This window comes from Crassostrea angulata, chromosome 10, assembly GCF_025612915.1.
Source record: "Crassostrea angulata isolate pt1a10 chromosome 10, ASM2561291v2, whole genome shotgun sequence".
NCBI lineage: Eukaryota > Metazoa > Mollusca > Bivalvia > Ostreida > Ostreidae > Magallana > Magallana angulata.
This window is the reverse complement of record NC_069120.1, coordinates 16,692,180-16,713,297: the sequence shown is the minus strand read 5'-3', so window position 1 is coordinate 16,713,297 and position 21,118 is coordinate 16,692,180. Positions and strand designations below refer to the sequence as shown.

Here is a 21,118-nt window from a genome sequence, read left to right as displayed (position 1 = left end):
GGTTGACATGGTTTTCTCGGGGTGTCAATTTCAACTGTTACCCTCCCAAACAGGCACTATTTATATAATACTGAATGTCTTAATTTTAGAGAACTTTTTACTACTTTTATATAGAAGTGACATGAATTCTACGGCGAACCGTACGCGCATGATTTACGCGCATGTAACAAATTCGTTGTGTTACCCGTTGCTAAGTGTGTTGCTAACGCAGGGGTTAATAGAATGGATTATCAACTGCGTCTAAACCAATCAGATTTCAGTATTTAACATGAAAGTATAATAATTGAAGTTGACACCCCGAGAAAACCATTGTCAACCGACGCGAAGCGGAGGTTGACAATGGTTTTCGAGGGGTGTCAATTTCAACTGGAACCCTCCTAAATAGGCACTATTTATTTTGTTATACTGAATGTCTTAATTTTAAAGAAATTTTTACTGATATTATATAGGAATGACGTGAATTCTACGACGAACCATACGCGCGTAGTTTGCGCCCATGTAACATTTCGTTGTGATACCCGTTGACAAGCGTGTTGCTAACGCTGAGGGTAATAGAACGAATTGTGAACTGCTTCTAAACCAATGAGATATCAGTATTTAACATGAAAGTATAATATACCCCTATAAATATTTTTATGTATAGTTTTTATTAACAAAAAAAAACAACAAAACGAATGTTTATTCAGCCTGTCGGCTACGTTACAGCCAATTGACATTCGTCCGATCTCGGTGGAACGGAAATAGCCGAACAGCTTTTCTAGAGAAATTATAACGTGGGCTATATATTTTCTGCAATGCTCTCTACGTTCATACACAAGTACATAAGTACCCATTTGAACCACCAAATAATGAATTTAATTTATTCACCTGCTTGGAGTCTTGGACATTATAAATAAACAGTTGTCATGCTATTTTCTTAGATATAATTTGATGCAATTTACCCAGTTGGTGAATATGAATAGTATATTAGCTTGGCCACCTGTTCTATAAGTCCTGAAGAGCAAGATTTTATCTTTCAATTTTATTTCTCCAAAGACAATTAACTCATCTATTAATACGTACACACAAATTGGGTCTTTTTGAAAGCAGTATTTATCTACATACAGAAGAAATGTCATAATTCAAACATTACAGTGTGATGTGGGTATAACTTGGGAAAATGTACAATGTTTCGATCGGTTTTAAAATTCAATATAAACTTATCTTTCTAATTCAGAAAATGTACAAGACAGAAAACCTTGTGTGATTTTTGTTCAAAGAATGCAAAGTTTCGTACAGAGAATTGCAGTCTGAAAATAAGAAATATTACATTTTATGGTATACATGTATTAACAACAGTAAAATAAAGGATAGGGGCGTACAAGGGGTCAGTTATTTTTCTCCCACTTGGACCAATAAATAAATCTTTTAATTTTCTTCAATTTTCTCTAAAGCATTTATATTCGGCTTGTATACATTGTTTTTTATTCTATAAATTTCGCAATGCATGTCATTAAATTGCTTTCATTTTGTAAACACAGGAGGTACTGTATAGGTTTCCAAAATAAACAACATTAAATCTTGACCATTTTATACTGTGCTAAATTGCAAAGTTATGGTATGAATATTCATTCTTTATTACTTATGTATAAAAGTGGGGGTCTTAACCAAGTATAAGTCAAAATCTGTGGTTTTCACAAAAACCTTTTAACTCCATTAATAATTGTCAAACTATTAAAGTTATCTACAGAGGTTGATATTTGTCATCGTAGCCCAGTGTGATAGTTGGCGTATTGTAGATACATGTACTTCCTGAGAAGGTGTTCGAAGCATAGAGGGCGTTTTCTTTTTAATTTCTGCGCTTTATCTTCTTTAAGATAAATCATTTTTAAATTATTTTTTTCTTATCAAATAGAATTATTTTGGAAATGTTTAAAACCCTTCAAATTACGACTAAAAATAAATAATGTTCTTGCCCAGTAAATAACAATTATAGCGCTAGCACAGTCAGGTATTGTTTAAGATCACGTTGTAACATTAAGGAGAAAAGTATAAAGTATGAATGACTGATTGTTAATGGTCAGAGAAAGCAGTTCTATATTATATATTTGCATTTCCATTGTTCTTTCCCACTGTAAGCCCATACGGAGGAGCTGCAATTATTTCTCTATAATCGCAATTGCTCTGTCAGTATACTATGACGTCATAAAGGTGTAACGTTATATATACTTTTCCGTGACGTTATAGATTTAAACAACTATACGATACATCATGTGTTTTTCTCCAACTCCATTAAAATTGACGTATTTACATGTAATATTAAAACATGTTTTTGATAACATTTTAAAGGAATTACTGTTATAACATATCATTGATTCTGTTAACAAATCTATGTGAATTAAAAAGATACATTACAGTCTGAATGTTTACTTTTGATGTAATAGCTAAATGTCAAGGTCTAGGCTAATACAGGGTATTTGCGAGTGGTAAAATGCAAATATAAGTAATAAACAACGATTATTTAGTGAACATGGCGTTATGAATAGCAACTGCTCTGCTGGTATATTTTCCATGATGCGCTAGCGCGCATCATGGAATATGCCAACAGAGCAATTGCTATTCATAACGCCATGTTCACTAAATAACGTTGTTTATTTCTTAAATATGTACTGATGCACTCCTCCAAATGTAAGATTTTTTAATACATGTAAGAGATGTATATACATGTTGTACGTCGTTTAAATATCCTAGGTTCGGGAGTTTGACAGACATTTGTACGCTCTTCTCCTTAAGTCATGTGATGGTAGATGGTTAGTTTTTTATACGACATTATACAAATATTGACTGGGGTTGAGGGCAACATTGATTATATTAGCCCCCGAGGGACGAAATATTGCCCGACGCGAAGCGGAGGGCAATATTTTCGTCCCAAGGGGGCTAATATAATCAATGTTGCCCGAAAACACAGTCAACATTTGTTTTGTTATATGAAGAAACAAACCAAAATTAAGAAATTAATTGAAAACAGATCGCCGTAATTTTCTCGGCTCAACAAAGAATTCACGAATTCAATTCTGTGCAAAGTTCATTTCCAAAATATCCTCAGCACCAAACCGCTGATATTCCTCCGACCGAAAGAATTAATATACAGATGTTCTACCTGATTTTACTTCACAGTACTATTCGCAAATCCTCATATCCGTTATGATAGCAAACCGTCGCATTGCGCGTCTGTTGTTTACTTGCCTTGACTGACTATTATGACGTCACCTTGTTTTGGAGTCGCGAAGAGTTATTTACGTCATCGTTTACGAATCAACTAATCAGAGGCGATTATTTGAAAAAGAGGGAATGTTCTCTAGATATTATTCCTAGCCGGTCAATATAAAAAAAATATTGACCGGTCAATTTTTTTCGGACGAGCTAATATTACAATTATTGACTATTCGTCTATATAGAGTTATATAGTGAGAATATACTACTGAATATAACAATTTTAAATATTTCATAGACAACTTTTACACGTACAATATTGGACACAAAATTCTGAAAATATAACAGAACATCGCAACGAAGGGTGTATACGATGAAAGTAAAACTCCAGTGTTTGTTGGTGTGTCATCGAGAGAGGAGTTGTCTGTCCTGAAATAGGCACTGGTGCTTGATGGAGGAATACTTGTTACTATTACTATGGCTATTGCTGTACAATCCACATTGGAAGGCCAGTCACACTGCGAAGTGGCGATACTGAATTCTAGCCCCGAGGGGCAGACTCTTACGAATGTATTTCTTTTTACACACTGTATATACTTAGAACAGTCTGACGAATATCTGTAGGTACCATCGGCAACTTTACTACAATCCACATCTAAATCGTAAACAAAAGCAACAAATTGAATAATGATATTAAATATAGTTTTCAAAACAGAGGGCTAGTTACTCTATTTCATAATTATACAGGAAGTTGTTTACAAGTACTTCGAGTGATATGACTGTTATTGTTATGGTGTTATTTTACCTAGGGACGTTATTCCGTCGTGACCACTCCCTCCGCCCCCGCTGTCCGGAGTTTTCCCGCCATCACCTGTGGGTGGTGGGTGAGGAGACCTACTTGTTGTCCCCACAGTGGAGAGAGGGATATGTGTGGACGGTGGGGTGATAGAAACGCCCGACTCTGACGCCAGCAGTGTATAGGTCATTACTCTACTGATCGGGTATTTCCCGTACCCACAGATGTTGTTAAAGTCATCAAAGTCCAGGGCCCAAATCATGGCGCCACCTAACTGTTTCTTTATTACAAGGTCGTTAATCTAGTGAGTTAAGAGGGGTATATTCGGTAATCCAAACAAGATGAAACATCGTCTTGCAAACTATGTATAATAATACTCTTCGAGTTATATGGAAACTATATTTTCATCTCACCTTAGTAAAGATGCTGAGTTGATCGTCAAAACCAACCCATAATTTTTCCTGCACGAAAAAGGGCGTTTGTGCATCTAAATCTCTGTACGTTTTACCGACTTTTTGAATCTGTCTCTCACAAATCTGTTGAAAAGTTATGCTTTGATAACCAAAATACATAGCCTTTTAAAAATAGTAAATATACTACTGCATATAATTATCCCTATTATATAACTACTAGTGCACAGCGAATTAGAGAGCTATATGGTCGTGGCCATTTTTAGACTCTATTGACCTCCTTTAAAAGAAGAACTCTTTGTAAAAATATAGGAAAGCACCAAAATTTAAACGGTAAAACATATTGTTTTTCTTTACTAAGGCCTAAAAAAAAGTTGTGTGTTTAGGGTAACCCGACCTAACCTACAAAAATGCCCCAATCCTACTATTTTTAGATGTCTGTTTTATCCTATTGTGAAATTTATAATATTTCTATTAAAAAAAAGTTTTTTAAAATATGACACAAACAAACATTCTTAGGATTCATGCAAAAAAATATGATAAAATAAAAATAAAAATAAATCCCTACCTACCTAACCTAATTTTTTCACCAGTGTTACCCTAAACACACAATTTTTTTTATATAAATAATAGTTTATAGCTAAACAAATTATACCTTAAAATTTACGTAGATCTGACGCTTAACTTGTTGACCATCAAGCCTCCTTAAAATAAAAAAGTAATGTAAAAGAAACGTACCTCATAATAAGGAAGAAACCCATTCTCTGGGACGTATTTCCCCTGGGGTCCGGACCCTGTGGCCGGTGCCCCCACTCCAAAGTTATTCTGGTCCTGAAGATTGAATGATCGACCGTACGTGGCCAGTCCAAGAATCAGTTTTTCTTTTGGAGCTCCTTTGTTTAACCAATAATCGACAGCAAAGGCCTGGTACAAAAGAAATGAGAATAAAAGTTAAATGTAAAGAATATCTGATATATTTAAAATTGAATTGATGTATAACTTTAAAACAGTACCAAAAAGTAAATAAAAAAGAAAATAATAAGTTAGCAAGCTCACTTATACCCCACGCTTCCCTATTATTTGACAATGATATACAAAATGAATGGAATGGTATGCATTAAAAAGATGATTTGATAAAGGGCATAACTCGGAAACACCTCCCTGCGAATATGCACACCTATTCCTTTGTATTTACCAACTAAAAATCCTAAGTTCAAAGGGTCGAAATTCCCCGAAAAATAATGGAATTTGAATTTCCTGGTATTAAACACGTCTACACATGTTGTCTAGATGCCTACACAGTTTTTTCTAAACTCCATTCAGTGGTTTAAGAGGAGTTGCGCCTAAAATCTCTTTATTACTACATTTAACTTCGGGCCAAATTCTAAGTTCAAAGGGGCAGAAATTCCCAGATAAATAAAGGAATCGGAATTCCCTGGTATTATGCACATCTACACATTGCGTCCTAAATGTTATTATCAAATGGAAATAATACTCAGCATGTATGTAGTTTTCAGAAAACTTCAACTGCTTGTTTATTCCACCTACAACTGTAATATCCTATATGCAAACAAACTAGAAGCTGTACTTTGTTCTTAATCAAATACAGTAACACAAAATCGTGCATACCACATTGTACTCGTCACTGGGGTCAGCTGAGGGTTTGTACAGGGCGGCGTTAAATCCAGTAGCTTTTTCCCAACCGCCACGTAAGTCATACGCCATCAGGGATATAAAGTCAAGATACCTACAAGCATGTATTTTGTACAACCGCATTTATTTCTGATTTCTTTATTGCCAGCATATGATAAAAATTGCCTTAATGTTTCTGAAGTTACTGACAGTTTTTGCTTATTAGGCTTGAATGAGAATTTCTTGTTTATCAACTATTTTCTTGAAAAGCACCCAAAATATCCATACTTGGACATTTCCGGAATGTTGTATGCAGTGTCGGCCACGGATTTTCCTACTCCTACTGCAGTGGTTAAAAGAAGTCGACTTTTGTTGCTTGATTTGGCTTCTTCCTTAAACGCCTCCATACTTTCCTTGAACGAAAAAAGAAGTAAATAATGTCTTGATAATTATTCAATACGAAATGATAAAATGTTCAACGTTTAACTTCTTACAGCCTATAATTACAGTTTCTTACAGTTTAATTCGAAAAATTAAGGAAAATTTGGGGGTTTTATTTAACCACAGGAAGTACAGATTCTACACATACAAAAGATTGCATTTAATCATATTTATCCAAAGAAAACAGTTGACTTTCGGTGACTGGTGGCTGATAACCTTAATGCACTATCTGTACCATTAGCTATTATACCATCACAATCATACCCTAAGCAAGATTGGAAAGTTATTGAAATCCTCTGGAGCACCACCACGGTTGGCGGGATATTCCCAATCCATATCGAGGCCGTCAAAGTCGTACTTCCTGAGCCAAGAAATGGCGGACTGAATAAACGTTCGTCTGTTAGCGGGAGAGGCAGCCATGTCTGAGTACGGTTTACTTCCGGCCGTCCATCCCCCCATTGCTAGCAGAGTTTTCAATCCTGGATTAATTCTCTTAACGGCGTTGACTTCGGCATATCTACAAGCCAAACGCTATGTATACAGTATAAGATTTAGACAGATGACCGCCAAGAAGAAAAAAAGACGTTAATATAGTCACAGATATGCATGTTATAAATTATTTTATGGTGACATACAGTAAAACACGATTATAGCGAACACGTTTATAATGAATTGACGCTTACAGCGAAGTGATTTTCATTCCCCGGGACTATATTACATGTTGTAAACTTGATGGATATAACGAATTACGCTTTCAACGAAGTAAAATCGTCCGTCCCTGTCGCTTCATTATAACCATATTTTATGGTGACATACATATGTAACTACATATATTTGCTTATAAATATCTTAAATGTGGAAATGTTTCAATAGGACATAATAGCTGCAAATATTGCAGAAATATTTTTTTTTTTTGTTAGGAATTTCTGTATGTTGGTTACTAGCAGATATCCATAGGACATAAGAATATGAACCCCCTTGCTTGTATACTTTGTTCCGTCGTTCCATTCAAAGTTGATGATTTTGTTGTTTTCTAGCTTCCCAAATGCGTATGCAATGTGTGTACACAGGGACGGGTCGATGTGTTTAGGATCAAATTTAGCAAGTCCATTTCTATACTGAGCCCAGTTTGTGTAATAGCATACTCGTTTGTACTTCAGGGCAGCTGAAAAACAAATACATATGTCGATGAGAGCATGTAGAAATAAGATTAATGTTACTTACAGTTCTGTAAGTGTAACTTAAAGACAAAACAAAGAATTAGTTGTTTTCAATACATCTATAAATCTTTTATTTTCTATTTAAAAAGTTGCGCTGATAAGAGAAAAAACTGTATACAGGAAAATATTCGCCCCCGTTTTATTTTCGCTCCTATCGCCCTTGTTGTCAGAGGGCTAATTTAAGACTAAGCGAATTCCAATGTCTCAAATTACCACAATTGTGCTAATGTGCTCAGGCGAATTCATGACGGGGCGAAAATGTTTGCATGTGTAAACGTCGAAAATTACACGGAGTAAAGATAACTCCGTATACCGTATATCTTCAAAAATATATAAAATAAAATTAAATAATCAAACGAAATTCAATTTATTTCATTTGATATAACATAAAATTTGTGATAATATGAGACAGATTATGGCACGAACCATTTGTTTACAACAAGCCACTTTTTCACACCTCTCTCTAAATAAATCATAATGAAAAACTTCTAAAGTATACATGAAAGTATTAACTTACCAGTGTGACAGAGGTAAGTAAGGTAAATGAAGGTAAGCAAAATCCGCGCCATTCCTGAGACCAGCTGCGTGGATAAGATCGTTCTTTCCTGCTTAGAATGGAACACAACAACTTTTGTAGGTATTTGGTACTTCCTTATATACATATTGTATATTTCCCGGCAGCTGCATGGGAGGCAACAAGTTAAACACATTTTTTCCGAAAAGAAAATAAATAAGAAGTCGCGTGGGTTTGATTCCCACGGCTAGTATTCTGTAGGAAATTTCTGGTAAAATGTTTTGACCAATCACACTGCAAACTTCTCGAAATTAATAAATAGTATCGGTTTCATGTTAGCACATTCCGTGTTTGATACATGTACATCAACTAAGTCAAAATAATATAGTGAAATACCTGTTTCAGTTTTATTTTGATTAACTTTTACTACCGTATAATGTAAATTTTGAGTTGAAAAAAGATATGCTTATGCATGCGATTTTTTTTTAAAGTCCTCAGTATATGCATGAAAATTGAACAAGTTACATGTTCGATGCTTGTGCGTGAAGCACGCTTTTGTTTTGTTTACGATAAAATATGGCATCATGAAGGTATTTGAATGATTAAATCTGAAAAAATTAAATCTTGACACTTTTAAACAATATGTTATATGGAGAAGTTCTAGTTAAATGCGGTCTTTTTTCCAAATGGGAAAACGTTATGCCGACTCTCAGTATGGGGATATATTAGGCTATAGCTACAGGAGCGTATTTCCCTCCATAGGAAAAAAACCAACTTGGGTTTGTTTATATAACTAAATACAAGTAATGTATTGCCAAGCGATGGAATTGATCAAATAACCTGACATTTTACATGTACATCTAAAATTAAAATATGCTATGGCATATATATTAATGATGATATCAATTTGCATGTTACATATAAATTTGTTTATACATGTATTTATATAATTTATGAATTTAAACTTAAAGGTTAAAAACTGTGTAAATGTAAAGTTCGAATTCATTTGGTAAGTATAAATATAACAAATAATACAATTTGGTGGAGGGATTGGCGAATTTTAATTTTTCTTGGCTTAATTTATGTGCTTCAAAATAAGAATTGCTTCCTAACCACAAGGAAGAATATTACTTTTGTTAGCGCCTACAGATTGTTCATTTTACCACCTTTCAATCTAATTTATTTAAGAATTGCACCTTTGGTCATAGATTTATAGCGACAATAATCTAAGACATAAACTTTCCTTGAATCGTAGATATACGCTAGATATATGTACATATCAAACATGGTCGGTTTTCCCTTTTTTGGCATGTGCACCTGTATGCATGCTTATAGTTATTTCCTTGTTCTTCAGATTAAATACCCGGTAATCGTAATCGATAGTAATTAAATGTACTTGTTAACAATGCAATATCCCGACAGGCTTTCAATCTTAAACCATGCCTCGAACCTGGCGAAATTCAGGGACTTTAAGCACAGAATTGCCGACTCTTGTCGTTCTAGTGAAAATGTAATAATTACTTTGACATCAGAGTGACAGATTTTACAAAATATTACGCAAAATTTACTTTAGTAAATTGTAATAAAATAAAAAGCATTTACGAATAAATATAAATGAACAGCGAGGGCTTTGTATCGTGCCAACACCTGCTGCGACCCGAAAGCTTGGTCTTTAGTGTGTTACAAAGACAAGCGCGTGGCGAGAAACGCTTACACATATTCGAACACGACCGGGGTTCGAATCTTTAATATTAAATCCAGTTTAATATGTATGCTAGGATCAACTTATTGTATGTTCGAATTCAATTCCAATACGCTGTATCCGAAAAAGTATTGTACCACCTACATATCGTGTCGCTGGCGATATGATGAAAAAAAGATTACTGTATATTTTGCCACACGCGATATTGTTTGCAATGACTTAAATCCTGGTATTTTCTAAATTTTTCGGCCATAATCATATTTCAAGACTACTAGTGTTCTACAATTTCTGGAAGTAATAAACTATATATGTAAGTAAAGGGTTGTCTGTAATGTATTTTATGAATAGAATGGAGTAGTTAGGGTTAAGACTCATGAACTCACAGGATTACCAAGAGTGCGGAAAATTGGGCTCATACTAGAAGAGAAGTGCGGGGCTTGGAATGGTAAAGTTCTTAAAAACTTTGTTCATTGTCTAAACATAGATGGTATAAATAAAAAACACCTTCTGACCATGAACCTACTCATTCCAATATACAGGTATTTATGCTTTTTTTCGTTAAAAGCGCCTTCATCAATCTCGCACATTGTAATCAGTATATACGGAACCTTTTCTACATCCGTATTTACTATTATAATACATGTATATAACAAGGAAAAGTAGCTCGCATGATTTTCATGCGATTTCCTTTTCACATGGAAATTTTGCAAAATCAGAAGAAAAAAAAACTTCTCATGCGAATATCATGCAAATGTGCTCGCATGATATTCGGTTGAAAATTGCACGATTTTCATGCGATTTATTTTACGCAAGATTTTATGCGATTAGGTATTTGTGTCAAATTCATAAGATTTATGCAAAATTCACATAGACGACCTTCCACTGTAATGGTCGCTACCCTTTATTAATCCTACAGAGCAGGATACAATTTCCCTAGCATTAATGGATCCATACCTTTGCAGATTTAAGAATTGACTTTCACGATAAACTCATTACATAATACTAAATCATGATTACGATAAAACAGTTTCAAAATAAAAATGTATATTTATTCATTAAGTTTAACAAGTATTAAAAATGAATATATAATTTCTTACATCTCATACAATGAGATATATATATACATAAAAGAGAAGAGAGGAAGAACATTTTGTATAACAAGGTTTATTTCACAGTGTAACAGCATACAACCAATTATAAAGCGATTTTCCACAATTTCAATCTGAAAAAAAAGATTATATACAAATATATTTAGAATTCTATGTTTTAAAAATATTTCATTTTTTAAATGAACTGATTATAAAAAAAAAAAGAGCCACATTAACATGTACATGAATTATTTTGAAAAAAAGAGTATCATTAATTTACATTTGATATGATGATATGTAATATCTAAAAATATTTATTATAAATTTACATTTAATATAATGCATTCATGGTATGATTGTTGGTGAGTCGATACAAGACACCATTTATTGTACGGTCAATGGGGTAATAAATCCGGGGTACTTACGCCATGAGAGGGACTATTATTATCTTGGCAGATTAACACAGGACACCTGCGATATCCAGTCACATATTTGTTTCCTGGGATTATAATACAAATCTTTGGGACATTTGTAATGGAAAGTTCTCCGGTTTTGGCAAACGTAGTATTTTGAGCAGTCATGGACGTCCACATAGTAACCGTTTCGTCGTCTGTGGCAACTGAAATACCCTGCAATACAGCGAAATCTTATACGATATTCTACAATCTTCTACATATACGTTACTTTTCGAGGGGGGGGGGTCTGAGGGATAATTGTGTTTTCCGGAATGAGGGTCTAAGGGATAATTGTGTTTTTCGGAAGGGGGGTCTAAGGGATAATTGTGTTTTCCGGAAGGGGTGTCTAAGGTATAATTGTGTTTTCCGAATAGGGAGGGAGGGGGGGGAGGGGGGTCTGAGGGACACTTCAGATTTTCGGAAATTAAACAAATACTTGCTTAATGCTTATGTTGTTTGATTAATTTGATTTTACAAAATACGACGTCTTAGTGTTCCATTTCTCCAAAAGCATGGATATTTGAGTGGGAGTGGGGGTTAACTTTGGCCTTTGAGATTATGATATTTTAAAGCAAGGTTGCTTTTTGCATCATATCCACATGCGGGTATGTTATTTTCAATATCATTTTACATATGATAATAAATAAAGCTGTTACAGTTAGCACGAACTCAATTTTCTCAAATAAAAAACAGCAATGGGATATACCTCATTTTGTTTCAAAATGTCTTTCTTTCTTATAATATTATTTTTAATACTATCTTTATTGTTAATTTAAGTGAGCAAACCTATACATGCATAATTATTCCTTTGTGCCTATTATGTGCCTAACCTTGCAGTGCAGTTGTGCAATATTGTATCAATAACGGAGATAACAATTAATATTTTCAACTTTACATTTACCACACTATTATTTTGCTTAGAATGATCAGATCAAATTTTTTGTAACTGTTGTTTCATATGAATAAAGTTCTCACGTATTTTTTTTTTTAATTTGAAATTGAATTAAATTTATAAGCCGTTGTTTTATCAACTAAAGGAAGAAAATTAAGGTTAAACACACAAAAAGAGAATTAAACATTGATTTTCTTTAGTCAGGTTTACGACTGTTAAATGATTCCAAATCTTGGTCCTTTTAAGCTTATGTATTTTAGGAATGTGCAAAAAAATAATTTGTGCATGCGTGCCCATACGTGTACATGCATTTTAGCATACGTATTTATAGAAAACGTTCCAAATATGGTGCGCGAAATAAATGAGAATTTAACTTACTGGAATATCGTGGAAAATATTTTCTTTCAGTAATTACTAACCAAAGGGGTGAGTTTTCTGGAATTGAGATATCATTATGCAAATATAGGCTCTCTTCATGATAAAGGCGATGGTATGATAGTATTACGGGGCTTACTTACTAAGGAACCCATTGCGTCCAGTATTCGGATTAAACGGACCAATCGGTTGTGCTGTTGTTAGTCTCTTTGTTGTCATGGGTCTCTTTGTTGTTGTTATTGTTCTTGTGGGTCTCTTTGTTGTTCTGGGTGTGGGTGCTATTGTGACCTCTCCAAAGTTTATACCTTCTCCCGTTGTTACTGTAGTTGGTGGAGTTTGGGTGACTACTTTATTTGTTGTTCGGTGTGCCAAAGGTAGTTCTTTCTTATTTATAAACATGACTGTTATAACTTTGTTGACGACTTTAGTGGTACTTTCGGTAGAACTAGTGACATTGACGGAAGGTGGCAATGTCCTGTATCCCGTTGCTCCGTTATCAACCGGATTAATAGGAGGTAACGTTGATGGCTCTTTGACTGTTGTCCGAATTTCTGGAATCGGTGGTAGGGGTGGCGGGGTTGGTGGTATTCGTCTAGCAGTTGTTGTCGTTGTTATTGTAGTTGTTGTCGTTGATGGAAGTGGAGTTGTTGTTGTTGTTGTTTTCATGGAGGTGGTGATTTCAGCTTCGTTTGTGGTCGTAGGTACAGTTGTAGATGTCGAGGTCGTCGTTGATGATGGTGTCGTCGTCGTCGTCGTTGTCGTTAACATCTCCCCAGAGCGATTGTTCGTGATTGTTTCAGAAATTAAAGATGTCAGAGGGTACGTTCTGGAAGATGTTGAACACATTTTGTTAAAGTCGTCCAGCGAAAGGGACCAAACCATGCTGCCCCCATATCCTTCTTGTAAAATCCATTTTGCCTAAAATGGTGAACAAAAGATAAAAAGACAGAAACCAATGGGCCACATCTGAATATCGTTCTCAAGGGATTTTCATATACTTGTACTCAATTCTAAAATGTCATTACATTCAGGAACAGATCGTTTAAAATCAAATTCACAGATACAGATAATTATGAAGAACTCACTTTATTTTTTACGCTATAAATGTCGTCGTAACCAACCCACGTGTTTCCGGTGACGTAATAAGGTACGCTTTGCTCTTCGTCTCTAAATATCTTTCCATTTCTTCTGTCTTGCATCTGACAAATCTGGTAAAATGAATTTGAAGGGGAGTAATTAAGTAAAACAAATTCCAAAAAGAGTCGTAAAAGACATTAATTTTATTACAGCAGACAAATACGTTCTCGAGAATTTCATTAAATTCTAAACAATTATCATTCACGCATCAGACTGATATAAAGCAGCTCATGACCCATATACTAGTACTTGATTTGTGAAATACCTGTTTTTAAAAACACTACAATTTTAAAATAGATGTTTGCCTTTCAAAATCCATCAACGAAAGTCATTATTGTTCCTTCTTTTACCAAATACCTACTATTGTCTAAACAGCAAATAAAGATCGCTAAACAGAAAATGGGGTATTATTATATGAAATACAATTATCTCTCAAACAATAATACGCGTGTGGCGAATCTACACCTCGTAATACGATAGGAAGCCCGTCTCTCGTGTGTACTGTCCGGGGCGGCCCGGGGCCAAGGCTGAGGCTCCAATATGACGGTCAGTCTGAGGGTCCGCCAGTGTGTATGACCTCCCGTACGTCGCTATCCCTATGTTCAGTTTGTCTTTAGGAACGCCATTCTGGTTCCAATACCGTGCAGCCCAATTCTAGGAATACATAATAAGTCTGATACTCGATTGTGTTTAATAAGAAACATTTGTGTGTATTCTTTTTAGAAAATAATGCTGATTTTAAAGACAACGACTTAAGGGTTTTTTTTATAAAACTATATTATTCATGCGAAGTTTTTCATGTTGCGTATTCATGTACTAAAATGCACGAAAGCAGAATGATCGTGGCCAATCTGATTAAGGTGGTATGGGACACTCCCATGATGTGACGTATTGTTTATCGAAATAAACAATAAAATGAAGTCTAATTATATAAGTAGTTGCTTTCCCAATATTTTCACCTCATTGGCGTCGGAACCGGGGGGGGGGGGGCCTAGTGGGCTTAGCCCCCCCCCCCCCCCCACTTTTTTTGCAAAGTTAGACCTAACCATTAGGCACATAGCAAAATAGAAGGTTTAGCCTTGATAATCCCGCCTCTTTAACATTTTTTTTAAAAAAGTGGTCATTTGGTTCTAACTTTGTTTTACCGTGTTCATTCTTCGTTGAGCCTCGGTTTCGGATCTCCTACTGTACAGCGGACTGTTGTGGCCGACGGTACTCTCCCAGCCGCCGTGAAAATCGTACGTCATTAGGTTTATAAAATCGAGATATCTGAAAGTGGAACAATATATTGTGAGCAATTAAGTAGTCTTTAGACATTAATTATATAAATGTTTAGGAAAATTTATAATGGGTCATGGGATTTTTTTTAAATCCTCCATAAAACTTTTGTTTTTTTCGATATCAATGTAACTTTTACATTGATGTACACTGAGATATACATACTTTCCTAGCGTGATGATGTCATACGCCTGGTCCACGAGTTCCTTGCTTGTCGGCACGGCAGCTGACAACAGGAGCACCGGTCTTCCTGTCCGTCTAGCTTCTCGGTCAAACGCCTCCCGTAACAACTATAAAAATATCCCAAAAAATCCACAAATATTGAATAAAAGACTTACTTTGTTTTATCATGCCTAAGATGCTTACAACTTCTGGGTATAATTTCATCATCATAAAAAATAGTACCTTGACCAGTTTAGCAAAGTTTTCTTTGTCCTCGGGCCTTCCCCCTCGGCGAGTTGGATACTCCCAATCCAAGTCCAAGCCATCAAAGTCGTATTTCCGGAGAAAGTCAATGGCGGAATTGACGAAGAGTAGTCGACTTTCTGTAGAGGCGACCATTGACGAGAACGCCCCACTTCCGGCGTTCCACCCGCCCACCGCCAGTAGAGTCTTTATTTCTCGATTTTTATTTTTAATTCTGTTAAATCTTTCATACCTTTTAAAAACAAATTATACATATCCAAAAAATTAAATTCAATTTTGTTGATCTAAAACCCATTTCGAATGATGAATAAAAAAAGAAATATGTTCGATGCTTAGGATGACAATTTGAAAAAAAAAATACATGGAAATACAACCTTGTCAAAAAGAATTCACTCTGATTTGTGATAAAACATGATTTTCACCGAACTCATTGAATATTTTTTATATCTTTCCAAAGGTTGGATGAAAGAAAACAATCAAATCGTTCAATGAAAATTACATCCTATCCATATATGGGTTTTGAATGGACCAATGAATGATCGTGGTTACGGTACATTTGTGGGTCGTTCCACTCGCTGGTTTCTATCTGAGCTCCCCTCAATTCGGCGAAGGCGTAAATCAGGTGTGTACATAGATCTGGATTGATGTCCTCGGGGGTGAACCTTGCTGGGGCCTCTCGATACTGGGCCCAGTTGGTATAGTAACACACTCGTCTATGTTTCTTTGTGTCTGAATGAAAAGCACGTTCTTTTGTTAAACTTACCCTTGTGAGGTGGAATTATGATCGGATTTGATTTTTTGGGTCACCTGAGTCACTAAGGTGACCTATTGCCATTGGTCTTCGTCCGTCATTGTGCGTCTTCCGTTAACAAATATACATTTTAACTTTCTCTAGAAAACCGCAATGCCATTTATAACCATTTATGGTTTTCTCTTGGATAAGAAATCTAAATTGTGAAATTTATGATCTAACCACCCCTGGTGCCTCATTAGCGTAACCAATATGCAAAGAACGGATACATTTTCAAATATATTCTTCTCTACTCCCATACATTTTGGAAAAATTTTAATGCATAATTATAATTTTCATTATGTCCTCTACAAAATCATAAAAATTCATGACCCCTGTGTCAGGATTAAGGCCCTTAGGTAGCGCCAATATTGCCACATAGTGAAAATTTATACAATTTTGTAATTTTTTTTCTTCTGTACTTTCAATGTCGTAGGAGTAATCTAAATGTAAACGCATTGTTATTATGTCCATAAAGTCTTCTTTATATTGTGATTTTGTAACTTATTGTATACAGTAGCCCATACTAAATACATTAAATTCCTTTGACTTCACAATAGTTTGATAGCTTATGACAAAAAGTTCAACTTATATCACACAAGTGCACAAAGTCTATTAAATCTCACAACATTCTCGGGTACAAGTTTCATTTTACTCATTGACAAGTGACCATTTAAGGTCATATAATAATGTTCAATGCAATGTTTAATTGACCAGCAAGACGTGTGCATGAGAAGTTACATATTAGATACACAGAATACTGTTAGATGTCTTACCACAGAGACTGTCGGACTCGTCGGACCCGTCCACACAGTTGCTGTCCCTGTCACACACCCACTCCTCGGGGATACAGGTCCCATTACCGCAGTGGAACTCAGAGGGGCGACAACTCGTCCCACGTCTGGGGGTGAAGCTGAAAACTTCCATGTCATCGGATATTACAGTCACTGTTATACAGATAATTGTTGTATACACACCCTCCCAAAACACACCATCAGTAAGTTCTTAATTAGTTTATAATAAGAATTTTTCTGATGTATTGCTCAAACTTATTAAGCTAACTTTTACTTAGGTAACAATTATGGGAGAGAAAAAAATTCATGAAATTATGTTTGATTTTATTGTTTATTTCGATAGGAAGTACATCATATGGAAGTGTTCCATACCTCCTTATGTATTAACAAGTGAATTTCAGTAAGTTTCTACTTTCTGTGTGAAATTCCCTAAATTACTTAATTCATTTGCATTTTCAGTTGACAGTTGTATACAATGTCATGTATATGCACTTATTTGGAGGTAAAGAAAGGGGGGACTGTGTGGGAAATTATGTTAATGTTTCTCACCTCGAGGTTGTCCTAAAACGAGGCTTAGATCTCGAACAAGGACAAAAATGACCGGAATCAAAGATGATCTCAGTAAATGTTTCTGAAAATACGAAACAGAAGATAATAGTTTAGGAGACCTGAATGATTGTAGCAATTTTTTGACCACAAGAATCTCTTTTAGGACGCAAGGTGATTAAATGGTGATAATTTGGCGGGCAGCTGCCAAAAGGGTACCCCTTTAGTACGGATAAGTCCTGCTACAGTTTTCAAGATAGGAAGTTGATGTTTGGCAGATCATTTGTACATATATCAGAGATTTGTATCTCACTTGGATTTTGGTTTTTGACCATAGTAAAAATATACCAGCTGTTGAACTTAGTCATTTTCTTGCCAAAGTATTGTATATAGGGTACTCCATTTTTCTGGATGCGGTAGGTAGTGTTTATTAATTCAGGATTGTCATGGATTAAGGATTCATTTCACCTAAAAGAACACCCGGTGTCACATTGACAACTTTTCTCTTGTTTACCTGTAATTTCCTACCTACGTTTTATGTGATTATTAAATCTTTTTAATGGTTTGTTTACTTTATTTGAGAAAATACCCCATTAGATGCCATGTAAGGACAAGTATATGATGGGATGCCATTTTCTAATTGTACTCTACATGTACACATGGAACAAATGCTCGTTTAAATCTGTAAATAAGACACTTTATATTATAAGGCAATATATAATTAACGTACATGTATGGATAAAAATATTAAAAAAATCTCGTAAACGCATTCAAGTCTTTCGTTAATGTGAAAAAGTTTTGTAGAGGAAATAATTCTTAACTGGAATTAAACATTTTATCTCCCATTCATCTACACCATTTTTTACCTTGAAGAAATTTGATATGTATTCAAAGTAAAATATTACACCTCTCTCTCTCTCTCTCTCTCTCTCTCTCTCTCTCTCTCTCTCTCTCTCTCTCTCTCTCTCTCTCTCTCTCAGGAAATATTTTAACTAGAATAAAACTAATTTGTTTTGTTATTTTTTTTCATCAATAGTTAGATCTCTTAATTTGTTTTTAGAATAGAGCTGTAGATATTTTCATATTTTGGTATTTGTCCAAAAAAATATTTGCTTATACAATAATTTGATCGAATGAAGTTTCCAAAAAAAATTTTGCATTGAGAATAACAAGGTATATCTTAAATCCTCTCTTTTTGCAGTTAAACAGACGAACTTCCCAGAAGACATCAAACTAAATGTAAATGGCCTGTTCACAAAGTAATGATAGTCACTTAACCTTGGCGCTCATTAATTGCATTTACGAATCCAGTGTCACATTTCTACACACCTCGTACATCTTAATGCGGGTCACCAGGTAAGGACTGAACATCAAGGTGTTGTTGTCTCGGATCCCGTGCGGTCCCGTTTTGTTAAATATCTCTGTTCTATTCGTTTACTACATATCTATGATTTATGTTATTATTGATATCATTACTGTCAAATATCATAACATTTCTTTGTTTCCTATCAAGTGGTTAAAAGTTCATTCTTACGACGCCATTGCCCATCTACAAATTATAAAAATTAATTCATTCACGTGGAGTTAAGTATACTTTTTGCAGTACAAATGCACGAGAACTTTCGGGATCTAGCTGCAATTGTTTTCTGCGAAATCAATTATTTAATAAACGCCCATGACATCAAATCTTTGACATTTATCAAAACAGTTAAATATACACGCGTGTTCCCTTTTATTATTCAAAGGACATTTTGTTTTACGTCAACTCCCAGGACAATTTAGGGTATTTTTTGTTTGGAATCCTATATCTAATATCGTTGAATTTTTATATACATATATATGTGTATTTGATAATTTCTACGATTAATTTATCAATTGATTAATTATTGCTAAACTTTAAAATAAACCAAGATATTAGAAGTCAATATACATCTTTAAATATAAATTAAAAAACCTGTAAAATGATACGCTTTATAATTTCTTATCATCCTTATTTCAATGACAATTAGGTCTGAATATCATCAATACCGGTATGTTACATTTTTAATGTGGATGGTTTTCCCTTTATTTGTCGGCAAAAAGAGATTCAAATTATCAGAAGATGTGCAAACGACATGCTCGACATTCATCCGTGTTTACACTATCGGGTATTGTATTGTTTTTGTTGATTAATACAGGAAAGGGCTATTCTTAAGCATGTAAAAATATTTCGTTTTAAAAATGTTTGTGACTTGTATATGAAATAAAAAGCAAAGATTAATCTTACAAAAAGTAACGTTATTTCTTTGAAATTTGGCAACATAGAAATGTAGTGATTGTCGAAATTTGATCCGTAGAGTAATGCAAAAACAACAACATTTAGATTTTATTAACACTAAAAAGTGAAACATATGCATGCAAATTTTGTAGTCAAAACACTCGACCTTCAATTATCTGCAAAATATACGCGAGATTTCAATGGATCGTTATAAATTAGCTAAAGTTGCAAATTAGGGCTTTCATGTACTGACATTTGACAAGTATGGTTGTTTTTTTTTTCTTTTTCATCGTTTCATTTTGTGTACACTGACGAAACTCACCACCATTACGGCCCAGGACGTATAGAAAATAAAGTTTTTAACAAATTTCACAGAAAAGGATCTTTTTAACAACAATTTCACGCTTAAGTGTTGAAAAATTGAAGGAAAAAATGCCGCCCTTCTTAAATAATGCGTTGTTCATGATTATCAACATGAGAAGAATATCAAAACTCAATAAAATAAGCGTCCATAGGATAAATTGACCACATAGTTCTCAGTATAACAAGTACTCACCATTTTCTTGTGATGTAATTTTTCGTTGCTGTTCTGTAGAAATCCAGAGAGAGAGAATTCAATAACTTTTGGTAACACTAAATCTTGATCAATGACGTTTATATGTTATTTTTTTATAGTGGTCATCCTGTTGATTGAATACAAACAGATTTCTTATTGCAGAGAAGCCATTATGGACGCATAAATAGAGTCCGTTAGAGATAAAGAAAGCCCACACTATAGCATGGAACTCTAGCCCGAGGGCCCAAAAAGCAAATGTCACGCAGTAAGTGACAAATAAGTAAAACAATTACCGACAATCAATAAAATTGTGCAAGTCTAACCAACATGCATGTTGTTGGAAGATCTAGAAAGATCAAACTTGATTGCCAAAATATTTAATTTTGCATAATTTCGGGTCAATGCAAATACCAGCGAGAAATTATTGCGGAAATGGAAGGGACATAATGTACGTTATTTGTATAAAATTATTATCAAATCGTTATAATACTATATAATTAGAGTTCCCCTCTGAAGAGAATGCATAAAAAGGCATTTTAGGCAGTTAATCAATCTTCGTCAGGTTAACACCTGAAAGTGAAAAGACGTTATTGATTTATATAAAGAGAGAGAGACCC

At 34.6% G+C, this 21,118-nt stretch overlaps 1 protein-coding gene across 1 annotated transcript; it reads right to left on the bottom strand.

The window, feature by feature from the left end:
* Positions 1-1,122: 1,122 nt before the first annotated feature.
* LOC128164955 (uncharacterized) lies at positions 1,123-20,733 on the bottom strand. The gene is made up of 21 exons (XM_052829075.1): positions 20,502-20,733; positions 17,692-17,773; positions 17,125-17,268; positions 16,113-16,287; positions 15,538-15,790; positions 15,298-15,422; positions 15,000-15,123; positions 14,320-14,508; positions 13,803-13,925; positions 12,861-13,635; positions 12,721-12,777; positions 11,446-11,624; positions 8,209-8,299; positions 7,462-7,636; positions 6,736-6,988; positions 6,319-6,443; positions 6,028-6,145; positions 5,137-5,322; positions 4,402-4,524; positions 3,998-4,289; positions 1,123-3,847 (listed from the first exon to the last, which is right to left on the bottom strand). Exons 1-21 carry the CDS (start codon positions 20,502-20,504, stop codon positions 3,498-3,500), a joined length of 3,942 nt encoding a protein of 1,313 aa, XP_052685035.1. The 5' UTR covers positions 20,505-20,733; the 3' UTR covers positions 1,123-3,497.
* Positions 20,734-21,118: the final 385 nt, after the last annotated feature.

Bases quoted from the DNA above. Each gene is read 5' to 3' on its own strand.
- LOC128164955 (XM_052829075.1), bottom strand. The intron at 15,124-15,297 runs GTATGTATATCT...TTCCACTTTCAG, and splicing joins GACATCATCACGCTAGGAAA to ATATCTCGATTTTATAAACC. The intron at 12,778-12,860 runs GTAAGTAAGCCC...TCTCAATTCCAG, and splicing joins TGGACGCAATGGGTTCCTTA to AAAACTCACCCCTTTGGTTA.